At 45.2% G+C, this 20,795-nt stretch overlaps 1 protein-coding gene across 16 annotated transcripts in view; it reads right to left on the reverse strand.

Annotated features, from left to right (window-relative positions):
• Positions 1 to 17,790, reverse strand: part of CDK12 (cyclin dependent kinase 12) — a 79,962-nt gene extending 62,172 nt beyond the window's left edge. For 13 of the 16 annotated variants that reach the window (XM_051824898.2, XM_070060757.1, XM_070060758.1 and 10 more), the window contains exons 1-2: positions 16,113 to 17,790; positions 9,422 to 10,312 (exon numbers count right to left, since the gene is read on the reverse strand). In XM_051824898.2, the coding sequence (XP_051680858.1) occupies positions 9,422 to 10,312; positions 16,113 to 17,158 (1,937 nt within the window). In that variant the 5' untranslated portion in view covers positions 17,159 to 17,790. The remainder of the gene's footprint in view (positions 1 to 9,421; positions 10,313 to 16,112) is intronic. The other 3 variants (XM_070060754.1, XM_070060752.1, XM_008271401.4) reach the window with 1 other exon arrangement.
• Between the last annotated feature and the right edge of the window lie 3,005 nt (positions 17,791 to 20,795).

Below are 20,795 nucleotides of genomic sequence, written 5' to 3' on the forward strand. Positions count from 1 at the left end.
CGCGGCCGGCGCTTCTCCTGGTCTCCCATGAGGGCGCAGGGCCCAAGGACCTGGGCCATCCTCCACTGCCTTCCCTGGCCACAGCAGAGAGCTGGCCTGGAAGAGGGGCAACTGGGACAGAATCCAGCACCCCGACCGGGACTAGAACCCGGTGTGCCGGCGCCGCTAGGTGGAGGATTAGCCTATTGAGCCGCGGCGCTGGCCAACATTTAGTTGTTAAAGACACTTACTACCCTGAAGTACCTAGGTTCAATTTCTGGTTCTGGCTTCTGACTCCAGCTTCCTGCTGTTGCAGATTCTGGGAGGCTCAAGTGGTTGGGTTCTTGCCACCAATGAGAGTTGAATTATGTGTTTTTATTTTATTTGAAAGGTAGAACCACAAAGAAAGGAGCAGAAACAGAGAGAGAACGAGATCTTCCATCCTCTGGTTTACTCCCCAAATAGTTGCAATAGCCAGGTTTGGGTCAGGCCAATGCCAGGAGTCAGGAACTCCATCCTGGTCATCCACATGAGTAGCAGGGGCCTAACTACTTGGGCCAGTTTCTGCTGCCTTCCCAGGTTCATTAGAGGAAACTGGATTGGAAGCAGAGCAGCTGGGAATCAAACTGACACTCCAATATGGGAAGACAGCTTCTCAAATAGTGGCTTAACCTACTATGCCTGGCCCCAGCTGAACTGCTTTTCACTGCCCACTTTAGCTCCAGCCAAATCCTGGCTGAGTTTTTGGAAAGTAAAACAGTAAATGGGACCTCTCTCTGAAATAAAATAAAAAATAATAGTAACGTAGGCTCCAATGAAGTCTGGTAAGCCCCAAATGAACTACATCTCTAGAAAATTAGGGCAGAAGAAAGAAAAGATTTTTTTTTTTTGACAGGCAGAGTGGACAGTGAGAGAGAGAGACAGAGAGAAAGGTCTTCCTTTGCCGTTGGTTCACCCTCCAATGGCCGCCGCGGCCGGTGCGCTGCGGCCGGCGCACCGCGCTGATCCGATGGCAGGAGCCAGGAGCCAGGTGCTTTTCCTGGTCTCCCATGGGGTGCAGGGCCCAAGCACCTGGGCCATCCTCCACTGCATTCCCTGGCCACAGCAGAGAGCTGGCCTATCAAAATACGTCTGAAAAAAAGTTTCATTTTTTTCCTCAAAGAACTCTACTGATTGGCCGGCACACGGCTCAATAAGCTAATCCTCCACCTGCGGCGCCGGCACACCGGGTTCTAGTCCCTGTCGGGGCACCAGATTCTGTCCCGGTTGCTCCTTTTCCTGTCCAGCTCTCTGCTGTGGCCAGGGAAGGCAGTGGAGGATGGCCCAAGTCCTTGGGCCCTGCGCCCGCATGGGAGACCAGGAGAAGCGCCTGGCTCTTGGCTTAGGATCAGCGCGGTCCACCAGCCGTATCGGCCATTGGGAGGTGAACCAACAGAAAAAGGAAGACCTTTCTCTCTGTCTCTCTCTCTCACTGTCCACTCTGCCTGTCAAAAAAAAAAAAAAAAATCTACTGAAAGGAGAAAAATCTTCAAACATAAGCTTTACGCCATCTATATGTCAACTGTTTTCTGCATGCCTATGTCATTTCACATGATCCCTAACCCAACTCCTTCAGAAGGTTTACTTACTCATTTATTTAAAAAGAAATGCAATTAAACTCACTGCATTTTAAGTATCATGGGCAATAAAAAGATGCATACATCACTTTCTCAACATTTAAGCTCAAGAAAAAAACTCTTAAGAAAAAAAGTAGATAGGAACATAAGTGAATTTCCTATGCAACTCTCAGATTAGTTTCTGCAAAAGCTTCCTATATAAAAATTATTTTTCATGGCAAAGATAGAAGCAGCTGGTAAATGGATTTAGAACCAAAATTAAAATTTAAAATCTTGAATTTTAATGCAAAAATAAATTTTTTCTACCTTTAATAATTTCCTTATATGTGGAAAACAACAGGTAACAATCATACATTTAAAGTAATTATATGGGGTGGGTGCTGTGGGGCAGTGGGTTAAGCTGCTGTTTGGGATGCCCACATCCCATATTATAGAGTGCCTAGGATCAAATCCTGCCTTGGCTTCACATTCAGGTCACTAACGCACCTGGGAAGCAGAAGTGGCCCAATTACTTGGGTCCCTGGCAAACACAATGCAGACCTGAATGGAGTCTTGCGCTCCTGGCTTTGGCGTGGCCCAGCCCTGGCTATTGTGGGCATTTGGGTAGTGAACCAGTGGATAGAAGACCAACTGATCTTGCTCTCTCTGTCACTCTGCCTTTTGAATTAATTAATTATTTAAAAAGAAAAGAATTACACTGAGCTAGGAAATAAAAGTACACTTTCAGAATCAGAACTGATAAATAAAAGTTTTGTTTACTTTATTCTCATACAAACATTTTTTAAAGTTTTATTTCATTTGTTAGAAAGGCAGAGTTAGAGAGGGAGGGAGGGAGAAGAGAATGAAAGAGAGGGGTCTCCTATCCACTGGTTCACTCCTCAAATGGCCTCAACTGCTTGGGCTGGGCCAGCCCGAAACCAAAAGCCAAGAGTTTCTTCCAGGTCTCCGACATGGGTACAGGGGCCCAAGGACTTGGGCCATCTTCCGCTGCTTTCCCGAGTGCACAAGCAGGGAGCTGAATAGGAAGGTGCTCATACTGGATGCTGGTGATGCAGGCAGCAGCTTACCCAACTATGCCACAACGCTGGCCCCCCATACACATACTCTTAAGGACTGCCACACACCTGCAAGTCAACACTAACTGGTTTTATTTCCTTTTTAGTTGGAAGAACAGAAATCCCTTACCAGTCTTGTATCAAAATCATCCCTCCTCTGCAAATCTTCACTCTTCTTTGACACATATAGGTTCAGTTGTTACATGTAGACTTGGTCAGCCAAGCAAATATTTCAAAATCAAGATTCTCTTTTCTTTGTTTTAAAGATTTGTTTACAGAAATGGAGAGACAGAGAGATCTCCTTTCTGCTGGTTCACTTCCCAAATTCCTGCAACAGCAGAGACTGGGCCAGTCAAACCCTGGAGCCTGGAACTCCATCCAAATCTCCCATGTGAATGGCAGGGGCCCAAGTACTTGGGCCATTTTCTGCTTTCCCAGGTACAATAGCAGGGAACTGATCAGAAGTGGAGCAGAAGGGACACTAACTGGCACCCATTTGGGATGCCAGCATTGAAGGTGGTAGCCTACGTTGCTGGACAACAGCCAGCCCCCCAAAAATCAGGATTCTAAGCCACACTGATATTCTAGCTACCATGTAAACTAATATTGAAAGGAGGCTTCCATGGGTTGATAGTGGGTAAAGAAGCCTTTGGATAATATTCAACTATTTCCTTTTGAACAAAAAATATAAAACAATATAGCATTTATCTGTGAGAAGTATATTGTGTGACCTTAACAAATTTTTCTACATAAAACACTTTTTTTTTCTTAAGTTTTCAGGATATGGCTGAATTCACTGGAGCCATCTTTTAAAACAGTCTTCTGGGGCCGGTGCTGTGGCATAGTAGGCTAAGCCTCCACCTGTAGTGCCGGCATCCTATATGGGCACCAGCTCTAGTCCTGGCTGCTCCTCTTCTGATCCAGCTCTCTGCTATGGCCTGGGAAAGCAGCAGAAGATGGCCCAAGTGCTTGGGCCCCTGCACCTGTGTGGGAGACCTGGAAGAGTCTCCTGGCTCCTGGCTTCAGATCAGCCCAGCTCCAGCCATTGCAGCCATCTGGCGAGTGAATCAGCAGATTGAAGATCTTTCTCTCTCTCTCCCTCTCTCTGTAACTCTACCTCTCAAATAAAATCTTTAAAAATCAATCAATAAATAAGTCTTCTTTTTCCATTCTATTTACTGCATTTGCCCTCTTCTCAAAACACAGAAAGTCCGAAAAAACATAGGCCTAAAGGGCTGAAATGATTTATCATTCTAATCACTGATATAACCCAGTAAGTAATATAGGCCTTGGAATTAGTCTGGGATGCAAGATCAGTGACACTTTTGTACTTAAAATTCAAATATGTTATATAAATACAACTTGGGGCTAATGCTGAGGTGTAACAGGCAAAGCCACTGCCTGTGGCACTAGCATCCCATATGGGCGCCGAGAGTTCTGGCTGCTCCACTTCCCATTCAGCTCCCTGCTAACGTATGTGAGAAAGCAATGGAAGATGGCCCAAGTCCTTGGACCCCTTGGAAGACCTGGAAGAAACTCCTGGCTCCTGGCTTTGGATTGGCCCAGCTCTGACCGTTGTGGCCATTTGGGGAGTGAACCAACAGATGGAAGATCTCTCTGTAACTTTGCCTTTCAAACAAATAAATAAATCTTTAAAATAAATAAATACAACTCAATACACTACAGAGTAAGTGGGAATATCTCAATGGAAAAAAACAGTAACATAAAGACTGCAATGGTCCCATGTGGTTACTAAAGAAGGTTTGATTGTACTTGCCTAGCTAATCCTGTCAATAAATTATTTCTCCTAACACCATTCACAAAATTAGATTCATGTTTCACAATCATTTCAGTTTTCAATACTCAGAGGACACATTTAAATTAAAGCTCTAAGGACTGGTGTTGTGGCATAGCAGGTAAAGCCACTGCCTACAATACTGGCATCCTATATGGGCACCTGCCTATACGAGGCACCTGCCTCACCTGCCACTATGCCTATATGAGGCACCTGCCTCAGCTGCTCTACCTCCAATCGAGTTTCCTACTAATGGCCTGGAGGAAACAGCAAAATATAAACAGTTGACTGGGCCCCTGCTACCCACATGGGACACCTGGAAGAAGCTTCTGGCTCCTGGTTTTGACCTGGCCCAGTCCTGATTGTTAAGGCCATTTGGGAAGTGAACCAGCAGAAGAAAGCTCACTCTCTCTTGCTCTCTTCCCTTCCTCTGTTTCTCCCTGTATCTCCCTCTCTCTGTAACTTTGATAATCAAAAAAATAAATTTTAAAAAATAAATTAATTAGGCTGCCGCCACGGCTCACTAGGCTAATCCTCCACCTGCGGCGCAAACACCCCAGGTTTTAGTCCTGGTCGGGGCGCTGGATTCTGTCCTGGTTGCTCCTCTTTCAGTCCAACTCTCTGCTGTGGCCCAGGAAGGCAGTAGAGGATGGCCCAACTGCTTGGGCCCTGCACCGGCATGGAAGACCAGGAGAAAGCACCTGGCTCCTGGCTTCCGATCAGTGCAGCGCGCCAGCTGTAGCGGCCATTTGGGGGGTGAACCAACAGAAGGAAGACCTTTCTCTCTCTCTCACTGTCTAACTTTGCCTGTCAAAAAAAAAAAAAAAAAAAAAAAAAAAAAAAAAAAAAAAAAATTTAATTAGCACAGACAGAAAGAGAGAGAGAGAGAGGTCTTCCATCTGATGGTTCATTCCCCAAGTGGCCACAATGGCTGGAGCTGTGCTGAACTGTAGCCAGGAGCTTCTTCCGGGTCTCCCATGTGGGTTCAGGAGCCCAAGCACTTGAGTCATCCTCCACTGTTTTCCCAAGTGTACTAGCAGGGAGCTGCATTGGAAGTGCCAGAATTCAAACCTATGCCTACATGGAATGCCAGTGTCACAGTCTGCTATGCCACGTCAGACTCTAGAATAAATTTAAAAAATAATCCCTTCTCGAAATAAACCTTATAGGCTGGAGCTGTGGCGCAGTAGTGCCTGTGGCCATGGCAACCCATATGGGTGCCAGTTCTAGAACTGGCTGCTCCTATTCTGATCCAGCTCTCTGCTATGGCCTGGGAAAGCAGTGGAAAATGGCCCAAGCGCTTGGGCCTCTGCACCCATGTGGGACACCCAGAGGACACTTCTGGCTCTTGGCCTCAGATCAGTTCAGTTCCAACCACGTGGCCATTTGGGGAGTGAACCAACAGATGAAAGACCTTTTTGTCTTTCCCTCTCACTGTCTGTAACATCCTCTCAAATCTTTTTTTTAAAGATTTTATTTATTGGGGCCAGCACTGTGGCGCAGTGGTTAACGCCCAGGCCTGAAGCGCCGCCATCCCATATGGGCTCCGGTTTGAGACCCGCCTGCTCCACTTCCTGTCCAGCTCTCTGTTGTGGCCTGGGAAAGCAGTAGAAGATGGCCCAAGTCCTTGGGTCCCTGCACCCACATGTGAGACCCGGAAAGCTCCTGGCTTCAGATTGGCACAGCTCCGGCCATTAGAGTCAATTGGGGAGTGAACCAGCGGATGGAAGACCTCTCTCTCTGCCTCTCCTCTCTCTGTGTAACTCTTTCAAGTAAAATAAAATAAATCCTTAAAAAAAAAGATTTTAGAGCCGGCGCCGTGGCTCAATAGGCTAATCCTCCACCTTGCGGCGCCGGCACACCGGGTTCTAGTCCCGGTTGGGGCGCCGGATTCTGTCCCGGTTGCCCCTCTTCCAGGCCAGCTCTCTGCTATGGCCAGGGAGTGCAGTGGAGGATGGCCCAGGTGCTTGGGCCCTGCACCCCATGGGAGACCAGGAAAAAGCACCTGGCTCCTGGCTCCTGCCAGGATCAGCGCGGTGCGCCGGCTGCAGCGGCGGCCATTGGAGGGTGAACCAGCGGCAAAGGAAGACCTTTCTCTCTCTGTCTCTCTCTCTCACTGTCCACTCTGCCTGTCAAAAAAAAAAAAAAAAAAAAAAAAAAAAGATTTTATTTATTTATTCGAAAGTCAGATTTACAGAGAGAAAGGATACACAGAGAGAGAGAAAGGTCTTCTATCCGCTGATTCACTCCCCAATTGGCCACAATGACTGGAGCTGGGCAGATCCAAAGCCAGGAGCCAGGAGCTTCTTTCCCTACAGGTGCAGGGGCCCAAGGACATGGGCCATCTTCTACTGCTTCCCTAGGCCATAGCTGAGAGCTGGACTGGAAGTGGAGCAGCTGGCACTCAAACTTGCGCCCATATGGGATGGCAGCACTATAGGCAGTGGCTTTACCTACTATGCCACAGCGCCGGCCCCTAAATAAAATCTTAGGAAAAAAAAATCTTGTTTGAACCCTGGATTAGGAAGGGAAAAAAATACTCCCAGCTATTAAAGCTATTTTGGCGATTACTGGAGCTATTTTAATTAATTATATTATTACTGGCATTATGTTATATATATGATTATCAACATATTATTAAATTAATGCCAAATTGTTCAGGGTGGTAAAAATACTGTGATTATATATGCCATTTTTAGAAGAGACATGATGAAATGTAATAATATCTATAGTTAAAAAAAATGTAGCAAAAAGTTAACAAATAATCAGGACCTGCATCCCATATGATCTCTGGCTCAAATTCCCAGCTATTCACTTCCAATCAGCTCCCAGCTAATGCACCTGGGAAAGCAGTGGAAGATGGCCCAAGTCCTTGGGCACCTACATCCAAGTGGGAGACCTGGATATATAGCACCTAGCTCCTGGCTCCTGGCTTCAACCTGGCCCAGTTCTAGATATTATGGCCATTTGGGGAATAAACCAGCAGACAGAAAAATCTCTCCCCATCCCTCTCTTTACCTCCTCTTTCTCTGCGTAACTCTGCCTTTCAAATAAATAAAAATAAATCTTTAAAAAAAAAAAAATAGGGGCTGGCACTGTGGCGCAGTGGGTTAACGCCCTGGCCTGAAGCACTGGCATCCCATATGGGCGCCAGATCAAGGCCTGGCTGCTCTACTTCCAATCCAGCTCTCTGCTATGGCCTGGGAAAGCAGTAGAAGATGGCCCAACTCCTTGGGCCCCTGCACCCACATGGGAGACTGGGAAGAAGCTGCTGGCTCCTGGCTTCGGATCGGCACAGCTCCGGCCATTGTGGCCATCCGGGGAGTGAACCTTCGGATGGAAGACTTCTCTCCCTCTCTCTCTCTGCATCTCCTCTCTCTGTGTAACTCTTTCAGATTAATAAATTAATCTTTAAAAAAATAAAATAAAATAAAGTACACTTGTGGCAGGGGTTGTGGCATAGCAGCTAAGCTGCCACTTTCCATACTTCATATTGGAAAGCCTGGGTTCAAGTCTAGGCTTTGCTTCTGAACCAGCTTCTTGCTCATTTGCACCTAGGAGGCAGCAGCTGATAGATCAAGGACTTGGGTCCCTGCCAACCCTATGACAGACCCAGATGGAGTTTCAGGAACCTAGCTTCAGCCTGGCCCAGCCTTGGCTATCATGGGCATTTGGGGAGTGAACCAGCAGATGAAGAGAACTCTACTGCTCTTTCAAATAAACTTCAGAGAAAATGGATTTACTGGTCTCAAACTGTAATTCTTGGCCAGCGCATAGCTCACTAGGCTAATCCTCCACCTGTGGTGCCGGCACACCAGGTTCTAGTCCTGCTCGGGGCACCGGATTCTTTTTTTTTTTTTTTTTTTTTTTAATTTTTTGACAGGCAGAGTGGACAGTGAGAGAGAGAGACAGAGAGAAAGGTCTTCCTTTGCCGTTGGTTCACCCTCCAATGGCCGCCGCGGCCGGCGTGCTGCAGCCGGCGCACCGCGCTGATCCGATGGCAGGAGCCAGGAGCCAGGTGCTTTTCCTGGTCTCCCATGGGGTGCAGGGCCCAAGCACCTGGGCCATCCTCCACTGCATTCCCTGGCCACAGCAGAGGGCTGGCCTGGAAGAGGGGCAACCGGGACAGAAGGGGCACCGGATTCTGTCCTGGTTGCCCCTCTTCCTGTCCAGCTCTCTGCTGTGACCAGGGAAGGCAGTGGAGGATGGCCCTAGTGCTTGGGCCCTGCACCTGCATCGGAGACCAGGAGGAAGCGCCTGGCTCCTGGCTTCGGATCAGCGCCATGCACCGGCAGCAGCGCGCCAGCCGCAGCAGCCATTGGGGGGGTGAACTAACGGAAATGGAAGACCTTTCTCTCTGTCTCTCTCTCTCTCTCACTGTCCACTCTGCCTGTCAAAAAAAAAAAAAAAAAAAAAAAAAAAACACCTGTAATTCTCAGGGCCAGTGCTGTGGCATAGCGGGTAAAGCAGCCGCCTGTAGTGCCGCCATCCCATATGGGCACCAGTTTGAGTTCCAGCTGCTCTACTTCCAATCCAGCTCTCTGCTATGCCCTGGGAAAGCAGTAGAAGACTGCCCAAGTCCTTGGGCCCCTGCACCTGCATGGGAGACCCAGAAGAAGATCCTGTCTCCTGGCTTCGGATTGGCACAGCTCCAGCCATTGCAGCCAATTGAGGACTGAACCAGCGGATGGAAGACCTCTCTCTCTCTCTCTCTCTCTCTCTCTCTGCCTCTCCTTTTCTCTCTGTGTAACTCTGACTCTCAAATAAATAAATCTTTTAAAAATAAAAACTATAATTCTGTTTTCATAAATAATATCATATACTTTTCCACTGAAAAGCAAATATAAAAGGCACTTCCTAGTCATAAAAACATTCTAAAAAACCAAGCATAGAGTAACTTTGACAAAGTTTAAAAACTAAATGCATTGCACTTAGAGCAAGAAAGTTAATTTTTTCCAGTTAACTATGGTACTTACCTATCCATGTCATCCTCTCCTGGTAATAAGGGTGGGAGAGGCAGAGGAGGCAACGTTGATGTTTTCAGGTGTGGAATAGCAGCTGTTACAGATACTTGTGTCTTCATGGAAACCTGTACAGGGGGCTGAGAATTTGCCTGAGAGGACAGAGCAGATGTCCTTGCATGAGTAGAAGGGGGCAAAGCTGAAGTACTAGAAGCAGGAGCCTGACTGACCGCTGGCTGGGGAGGAGGCAGAGGCGGTTGCTGAGGAACAGCAGGCAGTGGAGGCAAAGGTGGCAAAGGGGGTGTCTGAGGTGGAGGGGTAGTGGTTGGTAAAGGGGGTGGAGGAGAAGTAATTGTGGGAAGAGGTGGAGGAGTCTCCTTTTCTGATGTCTCTGTTTCCTTTGGAGTAACAATCTCCTCTTTCAGTACTATGGGTTTAGAGTCTCTTGTTCCCTGTGCTTTCAAATCTTTAAGAACAGGATGCTTCTCAGAGTTTTCATCCAACTTTACTTTCCCTGTATCTAAAGAATTTTTGACCTCTGTATTTAGATGGGTTACATTTACCAGTTCAGTATCTGCAGCAGATTTTTCCAATTTTACACCCCTGGGTAACTTTTTGGACTCCAAGCCTGAATCTTTAGCCTCTACTGAACTGCTGTTTTCTTTTTTAGGCAAAAATAAAGGTGAACCTTTGGATTCCTTTCCATCCAGTTTTGCTGCTGCTGCTGCAGCTGCTCTTTCCTTCTTTTTTCTACTGAGTTCAGCACCCAGACTGGAGTTCAGTGGAAGCCTGACAGGTGAGATACTGGAATGACGACTGCGTGACCCGGATCTCTTCTTTTTACTGTGAGAAGATGAGTGTCTTGAATATGCAGGACTTCTACTTCTGGACTTCATGGATTTCCTACTGGGAAAAGAAAAAGACATTTTAAAATGGATAGATAATAGTAATAGATGGTGGAAAAAAGATCAGTAAGACAAATTGTAGAAGAATAACTTTAAAACGTATTTTGAGTAACTTATCAATCTTAACATAGATTGGGTGCAGTGAAAAACAAGGAAAGTCTGCAAACATCTAAACAAAAAGGAATCCCAGGAAACATGAGGATTAAATGTAATGCTGGCATCATAGAAAGGATCTTGGAATAGGAAATGGTCATTACATAAAGACTAAGTAATCTGAATAAAATATGGACTCCAGATCAGTAACTGTGACAAATGTACCACACTGATGTAAGATGTTAACAATAGGGTGTGGGGATATATGAGAATTCTTTGCATTATTTTCACAATTTTTCTGTAAATCTAAAACTACTCTAAAAAAATAAATTTCATTTCAAAAACAGATCAAAAGAAACTAATTCCTGCATGAAAATAATTTGAATCATATATTAAAACTTATCCATTACTTACTCAAGGGAAGGAAATTGGATCAATGTTTTTTCCTTATGTTGGAAAAATCATAGCCACATCCACAAATATTTTTTTTTAAACATTTATTTACTTATTTGAAATTTGGAGTTACAAAGAGAGAAGAGAGGCAGAGGGGGAGAGAGAGAGAGGGAAGGAGGGAGGGAGGGAAGAAGGGGTCTTCCATTCAATGAATCACTCCCCAATCGGCCGCAAGGCCAGAGCTGCGCTGATCTGAAGCCAGGAGTCAGGAGCTGACTCCGGGTCTCCCACATGGGTGCAGAGGCCCAAGGACCTGGGCCATCTTCTACAGCTTTCCCAGGCCATAGCAGAGAGTTAGATGGGAAGTGGAGCAGCTGGGACCAAACTCGGTGCCCATATGGGATGCTGGAGCCTCAGGCCAGGGGTTAACCCACTGTGCCACAACGCCAGCCCACAAAGATTATTTTCAGAATTTTAGTTTTAACCTTTGAGAAAATGAAAATATTTTAAAGTTATCATATTCCACAGCACATGTAGATTACATCAATCAGGAATTTCAAGGTAAATAGTAATCTTGGATGGGCATAGTGCTACAGTGGGTTAAGACACTACCTGGGCTGACCAAATCACATATTGGAGTAACCAGGGTCAAGTCCTGCCTCTGCCTTCTGATACAGATTTCTGCTAATGCAACTGGAAAGCAGCAGATGACAGCTCAAGCACTGGAATCCCTGCCACCTACATGAGAGACCCAGATAGAATTCCTATTTGGAGCTTCAGCCTAGACCAGCCCTGTCTGTTGTGAGTATTTGGTAAGTGAAGCAGTGGACAGAAGATATGTCTCTCCTTGTCACTCTGCCTTTCAAATAAATAAAAATGAATAAATTTTAAAAAATTAAAATTTTAACTACAGAGCTATTTAATTGGCATATCCTAGGAAAATTTTGTTCCTGGTATCCTGTATAACAATGTTGTGTCAGGGGCGCCGGATTCTGTCCCGGTTGCTCCTCTTTCAGTCCAGCTCTCTGCTGTGGCCCGGGAGTGCAGTGGAGGATGGCCCAAGTGCTTGGGCCCTGCACCTGCATCGGAGACCAGGAGGAAGCACCTGGCTCCTGGCTTCGGATCAGTGCTGTGCACTGGCCGCAGCAGCCACTGGGGGGGTGAACCAACGGAAAAGGAAGACCTTTCTCTCTCTCTCTCTCTCACTGTCCACTCTGCCTGTCAAAAAAAAAAAAAAAAAAGTTGTACCAATCCTAAACAAACTCCCAAAATAGAAGAGTTAGGATTTAAAAACTCTTTAAAAACTCTTTAAAATTAGGGAAAATGTTTTAACAAAATAATCTTTTAGAAGCTCTCAAGGATATAATGGCTCTAGTTAGTTTTAATACCAAATGATTTCCAATGAACTTTTTTAGGAACTCATAAAGCAAGGTATTATTTACTGCATGTTCAATTAACTTTCTTTTTCTTTTGGGACTCATTTATTTATTTGAAAAACAGAGTGATGGAGGATGGAAAAGACAGAAAAACAGAGAGAAAGAGAGAGCGAGTTGGTTTACTCCCCAACTGGCCACAATAGCTAGGAATTCCGTCTAGGTCTCCCATGTGGGCAGAAGGGGCCTAAGCACTTGGACCATCTCCCGCCTTTTGAGGTGAATTCCCAGAAAACTGCATCCAAAGTGGGGTGGCCAGGACTTGAACTGACACTCAGGTATGGGATGCCAGCATCACAAGTGCCAGCTTAACCTTCTGCACAACACCAGGCCCTCAATTAATTTTCTTCATAAGGAAGGACTGGGAAATGAAATCTGGGAATCCATAGAAGAGATTATTCTAAATTAGAACCCAGCTCTCCTTAACCCTTTCATGCTTTTAACTAAAGTCTAACCGACTCAGGTCTAATGTAAGACAGAGAAATAACACTAAAAATGTGACTGGACAAAACATAATTCGCTCAGTAGTCTAAAATAAGCAGTTCCCACTTATCTTTAATCACCAGGAAACTAACATGAATCAAAATGTTTCAAAACAAATAGCTCATATATGTAAACAATTTACATAATGGCAACTATGTTAAAAGTTGAAATATAAAATTATTATTAGAATCAAATAGATCTTTAAAAAAAAGGGAGGCCAGCACTGTGGCACAGTGGGTAAAGCTGCCACCTGCAGTGCCGACATCCCGTATGGGCGCCAGATTCAAGCCCCAGCTGCTCCATTTCCAATCCAGTTCTCTGCTGTGGCCTGGGAAAGCAGTGGAAGAAGGCCCAAGTCCTTGCCCCTGCACCCATGTGGGAGATATAGGAAGCTTCTGGCTCCTGCTTCGAATTGAAACAGCTGCAGCCATTGCAGCCTACTGGAGAATGAATCAGCAGATGAAAGATCTCTCTCGCTCTCTCTGCCTAACTCTGAATTTCAAATAAATAAATAAATCTTTAAAAAAAAAAAAAGAATCAAATAGGGGCTAGCTTTGTGGTGCAGTAAGTTAAGGTACTGCCTGTAGTGCAGGTATAAACATATGGATGACTATTCCAGTCCCAGCTGTTCCACTTCAGATTCAGCCTCCTGCTAATGTGCCTGTGAAAGCAGCAGAAAGACAGACAGTGCTTGGGGCCCTGTCACCCACATGGAAGACGGGAAGAAGCTCAAGGTTCTTGGTTTCAACCTGGGCCAGCCCTGGCTGTTGCGGTCATTTGGAGAGTGAACCAGCAGATGGAAGATCTCTCTGACTCTCTATCTAACTCTGCCTCTCAAATAAATAATCTTTCAAAATAAATAAATATAGTTCTGGAAAACAACAACATATATATGAACACAAGTACATAAAATATTGAGATTATTTAAAGATTTAGCAATTTACCCTTAAGAAAACTAACAATCCTCTTGTAAAATGTCTGGCTTAAACAAGAGGCTTTCTCTGTCTGAATTATAGCTGGGAAAAAACACCTAAAACTCTAAATACTAAGTAATACTAGCTAAGATGTACTACAAACTGTTCTCTTTAATCTTTTAAAGACCCAATCTTCCTACTACGAACTCTTCAATTTCTGAACACAAGCCTACTGTTGTAAGGAAATTTGATGGCTGGCCATGTACTTGCGGTATTTTTTGGTGGTCTATTCTTCAAGAACGCAGGGGAGGGGACAACAAATTGTTAAATTCAGGCAGCAGTAAGAAATGTGTTTACAAAACAAATGTACTCCCTCCCGCCCCACTGAATAGTTAAGGTTCTATTCATTTGAAATGAAATGTTACTATGAAATGCTAATTTGGTAGATGCAAACACATTGCATTTCTGCCTGAGAGTTTTCAGTCTTTTAAAAATGATGTCGTTATCATTTCTCGGCCTTTTGGCTAAGATGAAGTGTAAAAATGATGTTGTTTACTTCATTTTGACTGTGTATCCCAAAGAAAAAACAGAATAATACAGAAGAAATCTGTATGTTCCTCTACTCTGATTCTACAAAATTTTTTGTACTTGTATTTACTGCTTGGAATTTGAGTGAATAAGGAAAAATATGTAATGCACACATAAAAACATACAGTGCTGTCTACAAATCAACAAAAAATGTGCCCATATCTTTAGGAATATTACGGAATGTTTATATTTCCATCCAGTCTACCATACACACTGTCTTCAACTCTTTCTAGAGATATGAAGGAACTTCAAAATTTCAGGGAATTAATTGGGTGCAAAAAAATTTTGAAATCCATGTATAGTTATTTCATACTATGCATTTTCCATGAGCTTTTTGAAGATTCCTCATAATTTTGTACACAAAATCATAGTACATTAAGAGAACTTGAGATGTGCTCTTTTCCCTAAGAATTGTATTTCTAAACCTTGAAACAGAAAAATTCTTAGAATAGCCTTAATGGAAATACCCTCTAAAAAAAATAAAACTAAATATTCTGACAATACTTCTTAAGCTTCCTTAAAAAACTAAGCAATTTTAAAAATGCTGCATGTAAGACATATGCATTTCACTGTACTAACATTAATTGTAGAACCTAGGTGGTAGATGTATGGATTTCACTATAATTCATTCAACTTTTCTATGTTTCAAAGTTTTTTGTAGTTAAAATGGGGGAAAATACTAAGGAACTTGTCCTTTCATCCAGGAACTCTGCAGCTTGACAAATTCACACTAGTTTTTTAATAATTATAACTTTAAGTAAGCAAAAATTACAGAACAAAGACATGCATGGATTTTTTTCAAATTAGCATAATTTCTCTACTAGAGTTCAATAAAATTATCCTTACCATAGATTGAATTAACTTAGTACCACTATATATAAGGCACTGTACTATGCACTCATTTAATTCTCATATTAGAAGTAGGCAAATTATTCCTCCCATTTTATATGTGAATAAAATCAGGCACAGAGAAATTAAATCATTTGGCAAAGGTCACAAAACAAGATTCTACTCTGGCCTAACTAGAGCCCACATTCTGTTTTTGTGCACAGAGGTGAGTCCACAAAGAAGATATATCTCATTACTTAGCAACAAGAACACATAATTAATTCTAAACATCAAATTTCAAGCCCAACCTGGTTATTTTTTGGGGGGGCGGGGGTAAAAATATCACAGTAAAGGCATTATAATCCTATGTGAGAGATTTTGAAAACTTCCAGAAATAACAAGACAGGTCCATGGTGATGCTGTAAAGAAAGCCAAATTGTCTTTGGGACCAATTTCTGCTAGGCTACAAACTGTCAACAAGAACATTCAACTAATGTTGAATTTCCAATAAAGCATCAGTTAAAGACAGGAATCTTGTAAGTTACCAAAACAACATCAATTAGGCAATGAATAAACTTCCAGCTCTGAACACTCAGTAGAGAGTGAAAATGGTGGGATAACCTGGGCAAATACCTTACAGATAATATAGATGGAAGTATGTAATTTTTCATAACAAGTCTCAAGTTAGGTCCAAAAAGCCTAAAGCACTAAAACCAAGGTGAATTTTTACAAAGATAAAGCAGCAAAAATAGCTAGACAAGCTCTAGGCACCATTAGCAACTTCATGTATCCACTAAGTAGAAGGCTATAATTTTTCTGTCACAGAAGCTTACAATCTTAGATCCCGCCTCTGGAAGCACCTACCTTTAGCAGCCTGGGGCACGTCAGCTCTTTACTGGCAATGCAGGTTAAGGGGAGGTGTCTCCCCCACTTGACTGACTGGCCAACCAAGCAGAGTGTGCTATCCCATCAAGAGGGGAGGCCTCCACAAAATGTTACCACGGCTACTTGACTGCCAGTTCCTCATAACCCACCCTGCCAGGAAGAACTGTCCCGTGAAATGGCTCACCTGGGAAGCGGGCTCCGGCTCAGAGAACGCTTGCTCAAGAAAGGGCTGCTGGACCGCCGTCGACCGTAGGGGCTGGGCGATCTGCCGCTGTAGGAGCCACTCCTTTCATAGCTGGACGACCGTCTCCGGCCGTAGGGACTCACAGACCTCTGTCGCCGACTGTAGGGGCTGGGTGACCGCGTGCTGGACTGGTAGGCCGAAGGCTCCTTGTACGGTGGGCTAATCGACTGCCTCCTTGAGGTACTTCCCGGACTCTTCTTGTAGGAGTCGTAATTGCTCGAGGTGTGAGACCTCGGGGGGCTCAGGTCATAATCTTGGCCATAGGACGCTCCGGAGGGACTATCGTCTTGTTTGGAGCTGTCGGACCACTTCCTGTGGGGACTCCTGGATCTCCGCTTCGGGCTGTCCACGGTTTTGTAACTTTTGGGTGTTTCCCTTTTCCGATGGCTTTTACTCCGGTCTTTGTGACCCGACTTCAACTCGCGTTCTTTGCGGGTCTTCTCCTTGTGCAGCTTGGATGACCTGGATTCCTTGCCGCTGCTTTTGGCTATCTGTGCCTTGCCATAGTCCTCGTTCTCCTCGTTCGAACGCTTCGAACTTCCCGACGTCCGCTCCTTCGTGGATCCCGACTTGCTGGAGACCTCCTGGTTCTTTTCCTTTTCGGTCTGTTTGGTTTTCCCCAAGTCCCGGGAACGCCTGTGCTGGTGGTGACGGTGTTTGTGCAGGCGGTCACTGCGATCCGCTCCACGACGCTCATCATTCTCCCTCCTGTCTAATTTGAAGGCCATGTCATCAGAGAAAGTGTCCGAGTCAGAGCTGATGTCATCATACTCCACCAGAGGTTTGATAATTGTACCCAAGGAGGCTGCTTCGGGGGCCACCAACCCCATGTCTTTGGAGTGCTTGGACTTATGCCGCTTGTGCTTCGACACCAAGCGGTGACGCTCTCTGCTGTTGGAGCTGCCACCTCCCGATGACGGCTGCAAAGTTCCAGAAGCTCCTCCACTCCCGTCCTTCTTGCCCCCATGTCTCTCTGAATTGGGCATTCCCTTTCCCGTCGCCTGAAGAAGGGGAAAAAGTTCCCCAGCACTCCAAAAAGTAACCCCCACCCTCCCCCCCAACCCCAACTCCACGCCCACCAAAGCGCCCCTGGAAGGGGGTGGAAAGGGAAGGGACGGTAGCCCAGGCTCCTCCTCCCTCCCGACTCCTCAGCACCCTCCTACATGAGGTGGGGGGTGAAGGAGCGACGGAAGAAATTAGAATTCCTCAGCAGTGGAGTTGAGAGACAACGGATAGCTGCTCAAGTCTGCTTCCCCTTCTCCCCTCGCCGAGCCAATCCTCAGGCCCGGGTGCCGGGGAGGTCGAGGAAGTAGGAAGCTCTCGGCCCGGGGCTGTGGGGCCGACTCCGGCTCTGGGGCCCTGTGAGGACAGCGCGGGCCCTTCCCCTACCCGGTAGCCCGGCTCAGGGCGGCTTCCTGTCGCCCGGGTCCCGCGGCCTAGGTGCCTCACGCCCCCTTTGTCCCTCGTCTTGAGGGAACCCCTTTTCTAGCCTCTGCCTCACCTCAGCACCTCACACACTCACTCGCTCCCTCACACAGACTCACTCACACACTAGATTAAACCGAAACGGCCCTAGGAGGTGGGGGAGGGGCAGTCTCAGAAGATATCGCGAGAGTCCGGTCGGCTCTCGCGATGCATAGCGCTTCCCGTTCACGTCTCTCCGCCGCTTGATGAAATAACGCGAGATCAAACGCTAAGCAAGAAACGCGTCTCGCCAGAGTCTCGCGATACGCTTCCCGCTTCCCCATTCGAACAAAGCTTTATTGAAACTGAACTAGCACAAATTTTTTTTTAAATCAAAACTTTATTGATAATTTCCTGAACGCATACTTCCAACTTCCAGCGCAAACTAATTTAGGATATTTTATAACAAGTCTTAATTAGCAGTTTAAGAATACTTTCTAACGGAGCAAAGGGCGAATGCGGGGACCTTTCAACACGAGTCTCCGAGAGTTTAAAAAATGCTTCCTTTTTTCGTTTGTTTGTTTATGGTGTTAAACTATGTGCCAGGCCTTCACCATTCCTTATCTCCAGTCCTCACAAGTACCCTGCAAGACACGATACCCTTATCCCTGTTATACAGATAGAGAATCACAGAATCAGGGAAATGAAATAATTTAGGGTAACAAAACTAGTCCAGCAAATGTCACAGCCAAGATTCAAATTCATGTCTGGTGCCAACGCACAAACTTAGATCTGGTGGCACTGCTTCCTTCCACGCTTTGCTTCGAATCTCAGAGCCTGAAAGCTCAGCCCCGCTCGGTATCCTCCCAAGGCGCCTACAAGATAATTCAGCCTTTCATCCTCACACAAAAAGATTATAATTGTGAACAAGAAAAGCATAATTAATGAGCAAGAATAAACATCCTACATTGGCCTCTCATTTTTTACTTTTCAAAACTCCTTGGCACACATTAACTCATCCCCTCTTCGTAACTCTGAAAAAGCGTTGTGTAAGTGAAAAAACAAAGGCATGGAGAAGTGACTTGCCCAAGCTTCCTCATTCTTTCCTTCAAAAAACTTGTACGTGAGATTTCAAGGCCCTAGTTGGTCTAATAGTACCTACTGAGAACTTCAAGCAGGACATACACAATATATTTCAGACCATAAAGCAGAGAAGATAATGCCATAAAACCAACATAGAACACTGTGGAGGCTCAGAGAAAGCCGGGAGTGTTAAGAGAAAGCTTTATAAGAGTAAGGGCATTCCCGTGGGGACAGGAAGAATTACAAGATTTATGTGCATGTGAAAAATAAATTCATTAGAGACTAGAAAACATTCTGAATAAAGGCACAAGAATCCGTCCTCAAATCACTCTATAAAAATGTACTTATGCTTTTGCTCACATGGGTATCTTTAAAAAAAAATTGGGGGCCAGCACTGTGGCATAGTGGGTAAAGACGCCACCTGCAATGCCAACATCCCATATGGGCCTTGGTTCGAGTCCCGGCTGCTCCACTTCCAGTCTAGCACTCTGCTATGGCCTGACAAAGCAGTGGAAGATGGCCCAAGGTCTTGGGCCCCTGCACCCACATGGGAAACCCAGGAGATCCTGGCTCCTGGCTTCGAATCACCGCAGCTCCGACCATTGCGGCTATTTGGGGAGTGAAACAGTGGATGGAAGACCTCTCTCTCTCTCTCTTTCTGCCTCTCCTTCTCTCTCTGTGTAACTGTCTTTCAATAAATAAAATAAATCTTTTTTAAACAGAAAAATAAATAAATTTTATTTAAATAAATCTTTTTAAAAGATTTATTTATTTGAAAGATAGAGAGGTAGAGCCAAAGAGAGAATTCATAAATCTTAGTTATAACTTTCTAATCTTCTACTGAAGTAAAATGAATGATATCAAGAGAAAAGAAAAGGGGTGGGCATTTAACATGGCAGTTTAGACATACTCAAGACACCCCCATGCCCTGAGTGCCTGGCTTGACTCCTGGCTTCTATACTTCTAATCCGGCTTCCTGCTAATGTGCACCTGTGAGGCAGCAATGATGGCTGATGTAGTGGGAGCCTTTTACTGAGTTCCAGCTCCTGGCATTGGCCTGGCCCAGCTCTGGCTGCTGGGGGCACTTGGGGAGTATACCTGTAGACAGAAGATCCCTTTTTGTCTTTCTCACTCTCTGCCCTTCAAATAAATTTTTTGAAAAAGAAATACTGGAACTCAGTTATAAATCCTCATTCCCTCCTGCAGGAGGACCTGGGTATCAAGTCAAGGTCCTCACCAATGTTTTACATGACAGCAGATGGCACAAGACTCATGGGGTTGATTAGATGGAATGCCCTGCTCATCTTGTTTTTAGTTTTTATTTATTTGAGATGTAGAATTATAGACAGAGAGAAAGGTCTTCCATCTGCTGGTTTACTCCCCAAATGGCCACAATGGTTGGGGTTAGGCCAGGCTGAAGCCAGGAGCCAGGAGTTTCATCCGGGTGTCCTACATGTGTGTTGGGGTCCAAGGACTTGGGCCATTCTCCAATGCTTTCCCAAATTAATTAGCAGGGAGTTGGAATGGAAGTGGAACAGTGGGGACATGAACCAGTGTCCATATGGGATGCTGGCGCCACAGGTAGACGCTTAGCCTACTACCCCACAGCACCAGCCACCTTATTTTTAGTTTTGAAAATTCATTTTATTTGAAAGGTAGAGCAACAGGGGGAGAAGGGCAAGAAAAAGAGAGAGAGAGAGAGAAAGATTTTCCAGCTGCTAGTTCACTTCCCAAATGCCTCCAACAGCCAGGACTGGGTTATTGTGAAGCTAGGAGCCTGGAACTCCACCCAGGTCTCTCATGTGGGTAGCAGGAACCCAACTACTCGAACTGTTACCTGCTGCCTCCCACAGTGCACATTAACAGGAAGATGGATCAGCAGCAAGTAGCTGAGCCTTGAGCCAGGCACTCATATGAGGCATGTGAGCATCCCAAGAGGAGATTTAACTACTGAGCCCCAACATTCACCGCTGTCCATCTGATTAAGGATTTGCACGAGTTCAGCAAGATTTCTCCCAATTTTTAAAAATGAGATCAAGTTTTTGACTCAGAATGCACCCACAGAAAAATGGAAAAATGAAAATGGCAGAAGGAATGATGGCGATGTGTCAAATAAAATCTGGAAGAATAGACTAC

The sequence above is a fragment of the Oryctolagus cuniculus genome, chromosome 17 (assembly GCF_964237555.1).
Source record: "Oryctolagus cuniculus chromosome 17, mOryCun1.1, whole genome shotgun sequence".
Lineage (NCBI taxonomy): Eukaryota > Metazoa > Chordata > Mammalia > Lagomorpha > Leporidae > Oryctolagus > Oryctolagus cuniculus.